This window comes from Centruroides sculpturatus, unplaced genomic scaffold (genome assembly GCF_000671375.1).
Source record: "Centruroides sculpturatus isolate CEXI.00-Female unplaced genomic scaffold, Cexi_2.0 scaffold2088, whole genome shotgun sequence".
Lineage (NCBI taxonomy): Eukaryota > Metazoa > Arthropoda > Arachnida > Scorpiones > Buthidae > Centruroides > Centruroides sculpturatus.
Window position 1 is genome coordinate 64,485 of NW_019386593.1, and position 7,400 is coordinate 71,884.

The 7,400-nt window shown below is 28.3% G+C and overlaps 1 protein-coding gene across 1 annotated transcript in view; it reads right to left on the reverse strand.

Annotated features, from left to right (window-relative positions):
- The window catches only part of LOC111615371 (multidrug resistance-associated protein 4-like), a 56,115-nt gene extending 49,178 nt beyond the window's left edge, over positions 1 to 6,937 (reverse strand). Inside the window, exons 1-4 of the mRNA XM_023356789.1 lie at positions 6,895 to 6,937; positions 4,608 to 4,713; positions 4,311 to 4,529; positions 1,888 to 1,977 (exon numbers count right to left, since the gene is read on the reverse strand). Coding sequence (XP_023212557.1) covers positions 1,888 to 1,977; positions 4,311 to 4,529; positions 4,608 to 4,713; positions 6,895 to 6,905 — 426 coding nt within the window. The 5' untranslated portion in view covers positions 6,906 to 6,937. The remainder of the gene's footprint in view (positions 1 to 1,887; positions 1,978 to 4,310; positions 4,530 to 4,607; positions 4,714 to 6,894) is intronic.
- Positions 6,938 to 7,400: the final 463 nt, after the last annotated feature.

The following is a 7,400-nucleotide window of genomic DNA, read 5'->3' on the forward strand; positions in this document are numbered from 1 at the left end:
TTCCGTGAATATTCTGTAATAAATAATAATAATATCAGTTTTGTACAAAATACTATTAATTCTATCACTAGTAATATAAATTTCAGTATAATTATTATAGATATTATAGAATATGTTAAGTTTGCATGAACTAGTTTACTTTTTTAACAAGTTTTCTGTAATTTGACTACTACAGGACAAGAGGTTGCAGGTTGATAGATTATCGATAATTAAAATTTGAGTTTTTAAATATTCAGAAATTTCAGTAATTTATATAAGTTTTGAATGTGAAAAACATCGTTCTACATTTTCAATTCAGGCAAGCTGTTGCGTTGTTTTGAATTTTTTAGTAACATTATTTTGTCGGCATGAATATAAAACGATGGCAGATTTTAGTGTTTTATCAATGAGTGTAAAGCTTGTAAATCCTTTACTAACATATTTTGCATAAAATACATGTAAACACAATCACGCAAGGTCATATGACATTTATTTTCCACTCTTTAAATTTATACTCTATAGCAGGGGTGTCCAACCTTTTTGTTTAATGGCCACATTGGAAGAAGTCATGGAGTTTTGGGCCACAAGTATAATACATATATACTTGTGGCCCAAGTATATTTTGGCCAAATCCTTAAATATACAAGTATATTTAAGAACTAACATGTCTAGATTATAGTAATAAGCATTAAAACTTTATTACTAATAAGGATATTTTTAAAAAATTACTTCTACAGACACTTTCAATTTTTATTTAGAAATAAATAAATTCATTTATTATAAAGGAGATAAACAAAAATTTATTTGAAAAACACAAATATTTGTTTTATTTGGGTCTCTAATTAATAAAAAGTGAAGAAACACCATTTTAAAGTGCATTTTTATTCAACTAATATATTTATAAATAATGTGTAACCCGAAAAGTAGCCAATGCGTCAAATGATATTTTTTACGCCAAACTAATAAAAGGGTAGCCAAATTTGGCGCAAAGTAGGCAAATCTTGCAACTCTGGAAGGAGTACTAAATAAAGTTGAGGTTGGGACTCAAAAGATTATAGACCCAAAGCAAGAAAAGAAGAGAAAAGACCCAAGATAAAAAAGTGAGGAAAGTTGAAAAATTAAGGGTCAATATTTGCATAACAAAAGGTATATTTAACCTTTCTCATTTAACAAGAAAAAGCTTTATTCGTATATTTAACCTTTCTCATTATATTTTTTTCTTTCGGCCTTTCTCTCCTTTCCCCGAATTTGTGTCTATACTCCTTTGATTCACAACTTCAGCTATATTTAATATACCTTCCTCATTCACACATTTCTAAGTTTTTGAAAATGTTTCCTTTCCACTTAAAATTAAAGTATGTGTAAAGATTTACTGCTTTGCGAAACGTCTTTTTTTAATCTGTGCCGTTGAAATAAATAAATAAATAAAATAAAACAAATAAATCTGTCGGTTTTGTTTACACGTTTATTGGGCCGCATTGGAATGGGCCGCGGGTTGGACACCCCTGATCTACCCGAATTAATCCATATTAGGTAGTAATTGAGGTAGTATTGGTTAATGAAAAATGGGTTCAGCTAGAAATGAATTTCAGCGGCTGATAAACAACATCGAAAATGTGACATGGGTCCAGGAGACCCACAGAATCAGTTATATTTCTACTATATTTGTATATATGACAGATTGACATTGTAACCATTCATTACTCGAATTTATAATCATCAGCCTGAATTAATCCAAATTAGAATTGATAGTAAATTAAACAGAGATTTTGAAGTGAACACATTTTCCTGTAATTGAATTTAATATACAAAATAATCTTTATATCTTCGTGTAACTTTATTACAGCAGATAAAAATATTAATACACTATGTGTATTTATATTTATAAGAATAATAACTTCAACTTACATTTTGAAATTTGCTGACATCATTTGCTACAAGATTTACCATTTGCCCAACATTCGATTTTTCAAGAGATGAAGGACTTAACCTCATTGCCTATAAAAATTTATATATAATAAATAAACATTCTCAAAAATATGTTATGTTCCAATAACAAAGTAATTTATAACAAAGTTGTTACACAAAGAAATGAAATAAAATTATCTAACTTTTTCAACAAGTTTTGCCATTATTTGAAGTAATATTAAATAACGGGTTAATTAAGTGCTTGGCATCACAAATACACTACTTTTTTCTAAATTGGGAAAAATTGGCATGGCATTAAAAACTACACTTATAACTTCAATTTCTGTATTTTGCGTACTGTCTAACAATATAAAATTTTTCTTGATTCAAATAATGAATTTTTATGTTTATTTTTTTAATTTTTTTAAAAAACACGAAAAATACATGTATCAATGTTCAAATTGCTACAAATTAACTCGATACTCGAGTGAAATTTAAGAAGATTTAACTGTCAAAGTCAAAATAACAAAGCTTTCTTTATTGTCTCCTGAGAAAATAATACACAAAACTTTAATAGGCATAAACAAGGCTAATAAACTGCTAAATGTTTTAGTACTCTATAAACAAAAACTCTTGGCTTTATTTTAGCTCGTTCGAATAGAATTAATTGTTTTATTATACTCAGAAAAATGTTAAAACATTTAATAACCAATGAGCCAGAAGTAATTTCTATGATGTCATTTTAATACTTTGTTGTAAGTTTGTTGCACAATTTAATATATTAGATATACAAATTAAAAAGTACCTAATGATCAAAGTATTACAATAAAAACGTCAAACTTGTACACGATTTGATAGCTAACGCGTGTAAAACAGAAAACTTGGCATTTGGTAAAAATAAAAAATGCTTAAATTAAGAGCTTTATAAGTTAAAAACTCTTAATGAAATTACGAAATACAGAGTTTGGTGAAGGTACTGAATAGCATAACAACATAATAAACAAAAATATTAATAGTCTGAAAGCAGAATGTACTAAATGTTTTACAATGATAGTCTATCATCCTGAAAAAGCCACGTAACAAGACTACAGGCCGAAAATTCCGTTGTCCAAGCAAAGGCAATATCAAATTAGAGACATTAAAACAACAAAATTTGTAAATAATGAAAAATAGTTATTTTAATTTATCTTGTAATAAGACACATAAAGTAATATTGTTTTCAATTACTTTTGTGATCATCGTTGAATTATAAATTTTACAAAGTAATTCTAACAGATCAAATGAATAATAAATAGATTGACAACATTATAAAGCAAATTATAAAGATTATAAAATTCATTTATTATCTTTACTTAACTTATCATTTACTCGCATATCTCCTACGCCTTATCGACGACCCCTCTCTTCTCCTCCACTCGACCTGATAAACAGGATTTCGACCCCTCGGGATCGAAACCCGTAAACAAGCCATTCCCTGGCAAGTGGGCAAAACCATCAGGTACCCACAATCTTTACTTAAGTTAACCGTATAAATAGTTCATTATCAGCAATCAGTTTCAGAATATTATTTTCAGGAAAGCACATTCAAGTAGTACGATATATAACATATATATACAGTAATGTGTCAGTTTACGTTAACCGTGTAAGACAACACTTGCCTATGTTAATAAAGATAAAAGAAATATTGACATGTAAAGATATGTTTCCAAAATAATATAAATTGCTATTTATTTAACTGAGACTTACTTGGAAAATGCAAAAAACACTAAATTTTACATATTTATATTTAATAACGTGGTACAGAAGTTTTAAGATGTGACAATTTAAGTACATTTAAGCGTACTTTTTTGTTTATGGTAAAGACAAATATCAAATTGAAAAACGCTTTCGTGCATTTTCATTTTTATATGTACTCTTTGGTTTTGTACGGAGCCAGCACAGAAGTCCGAAGGGCTCATTTTGTTAATTTGCTATTGTCATCGTTTCTTTGTGTCCAACGACTACAGAACTAATTTTGCTACATTGCAGTTAGGGCATCCAGGGAATCAAATCATATAAATAATTGCACATACATAAATTGTCAAAAGCGAGGCCATTTCTATGGCAGTAGCCCACCAATATTTTTATCATCATGTCACCTTTGCTTATTATAGTCATTGACAGTGGCAGATCCTATTAAAATATTTATGCACTTAACATGAAAACAACACAAAAGTAAATTGAACATTTTGTATCCATGTTAATTAAATTTAATTCTTTAATGCGAACATAAAACCCCGTATTAATAAAGTGTGTAAATTAACAACGAATCATAATTTTTTGTACAAAACTTAAGCACAACAAATCTTTTATTTGAAAAGGTATTTTTTCTGAAGCATGTAAATATAATAATATATCCATAATACATTATAATTGATACTCACTTTTCTATATATAATTGTGCAAAAAGCTATCTTTAATTTCATTCCAATTAATTCTGTTATAATAAAACCAGCATTATATGATACCAAATTAATCGCAACCATGACAAAATATCCGGCAATGATTAAGTAAATATTGTATGAATTCCATTCCGACCTATTTTCAAAATAATGTACTGTTAATCCTAAAAAGTATAATTCTCCTGCAACTACCGCCGTTTCCTGCAAATGTACATAAATATCAGTTATTTAAATTATTTTCATAATGATTAACGTTTAAGCGAAACAATTGTGAAGTACCTGAATCAATGTAAGTAAAGTTAATGTTAAGAATTTCCATCCAACTAATCGTAATACAGCTTTCAGTACGTTTGGATCTTTCTTCTGTAGTTCTTCGTTCCACTCTCTGATAAAATATTGCAATGAAACGTAATAAATTAAAACAATATTTTTAATAAATATTTTAATTATTCTTAATTTATAACTTATTAATAGCGCTTTTAATACTATTATTTTATTATGAAAATACTATAACGATTTATTAATCCGGCACCAGTTAATATGAAGTCTGTCAATTAATAATTATTCGTGCTAATAATGTTCAAATCAAAATGTGTTTGAACATGTAGTGTGCTAAGACTCCAAGAAACAAGCGAAACCGATTTGCAGAGTGAGGCTGTGCGACGATGCTACATGTCACAAAATGGACGTAATCTTAACTCAGCATAGTCATATATATATATATACACATATACACTAGTAGATAAGCAAGGCGTTGCCCTGACCAAAAATAACAACACCAATGATTAAAATTAGAAGCGTGAAGTAATCGAATACATTATTTCGTACTTGTAATCCTTTTATTATATTACATTATGGTACTTGATTTATATAACTGCAAAGGTTATCTTATGTAAGGGTTTATCACACCGATTGACCAATGTAACACATTTTAAAAATTCTTTAAATTCTTTACAATAGAGAAATATAAATATTTTAAAATGTGTTAGATTGGGTAATTTGTGTGATAAATCCTCACGTAAAATAACCTTTGTAGTTATATAAATTAAATATTATAATATAACAACCATTAAAACGAAAACCATAAAAAGAATTTGGTTATTTCAGTCTACAATTGTCACGTTTATTGGGATACTGGGACAGTTCAAAATGGCACAATTTCATTGGTCATATAGACACCAATTAAAAATACGATTCACATATCATATTTTTTCCTAATGTTAACTCTAACAAACTGTAGTATTCACAGGAGAATATCAAATGGTATTCTGCCAAACAATCAAATTCCGCGAAAAACAGACCAAATTTTTAACCTCGACACCCACAAAAACAACTTAAAATAGATTTTGTGCTCACTGGTAACATTGTAATATGTAATTTTCCTATTCGAATGCCACCACAATACTGGTCTGACAGAAAGAAACAATTTTTGCTGAAGAGGGTTGAAGTAATTCGACCAAAAGTAGTACTAGACCTTTTCCGTGAAGATAGAATAATCAACGACTACTAATTAATATCGGTCTTCTATTAATAGGAGGTTGCAGCTGAAGTTTTCAACGCAAAAACGTAAACGTCAGACATTCACGTTTTCGCGTTAAAACTTAGTAAACTGAAAACGTTAATAATTAAAACTTTTCTTTAAGCGAATGCATAGGTGATTGCAAATTGTAATAATTATACTGTACTTAGTTTATTATTTTGTTAAAAAGTTTGCCAATAGATGGCGGTACGTAACCTACCCGAGTTATCTCGGGTCCGGATGGCAAGGGTTTTAATTAAATTAATTAAACCCCAGGGAGTTTTCAGGGTACCATCTGACTATATCAGGTTTTGTCTTACAGCACTGATTGCATGGATTTCAGCCTAGCCTAACCCATAAGGAATTTACAACAAACATTCTCTATCTACCCACACAGTAAAATCGGTTTTAGAAATTAGAATTTAAAAAAATCATTTACAAAACGCAATACTGTTATTTATGTTTTGAATAAAAATCTGAAATATTGTAATCAGTTTTCAGGAAACAAACATTATAAATTTTCTTTTGAAGATAAAAGTCTTCTATAGCTTTATGAAACTTAAGATACACGGTCATGTTTTTTTAAGTAGCGAAATACTTAGAATGTTTATTAATAAAACATACAGTCTTAGACAATTTTCTTATATCACATAACAACTATTTCACGCTTATATATACCATAGGTATAGGCACTCATGTTGACGAGAAATATAAGCATTGGAAAGTACTAGGAATTTTATAAACGTTTATAATCAATTATCGTCCGATAAAACGGTGTAATAAATTATTAAAAATTATACGGTCGTTATTTTTTGAAGAAAAAAAAAACAGAATAAAAGCAATTATATAAAACTTACATAAGCAATAATTACAAAATTAGCATGGTACAGGTAAATACCACAATACCTAAGTTATCTATAATCAGTTTCATTACAAGTGATGAGAGTACTTGTGATTTAAAAAAATAATATTCTCCTTATCTCTTTTGGCTAATTTAGACAAGTGGTCAGATTAATCAGAATAAACATTAGAAGATGGTTAACTTACTTCTGAAGCATATTTCCAAGATATTCTGAACCATGATATTTGGAAATTTCATATAAATCTTTTTCTTTTAAATGTTGCTTTGTTCCTTTGATTATTATTGGAAAAAGCCAACTGAAAAATAAATAAATTATTTTTTATTATTCAATGCAGTTATTTTTTTCTACAGATCCTTATTATCGTTAAAATCTCATGAAAAACAATAGATAATATTTATAAATACATATCAACAATTAGTGTCAATATTCAAGCAACAAGTGCAAATTTCCAAAAACACACAATGAAAAATTATTGTTTATGTATGTATGTCTCTTTATTCCGACATTAAGTTCGGTAGACTATCATTACAACTTTCAGGTTAGACACTTCTTTTATTGTTTCGACATATGCATTTCGGACTTATATAAATGTTAAGTCCTCTTCAGTGCAGAAGACAGAATCATAGTATTACACTGAAGAGGGATTTAACATTTATATAAGTCCGAAATGCATATGTCGAAACAATAAAA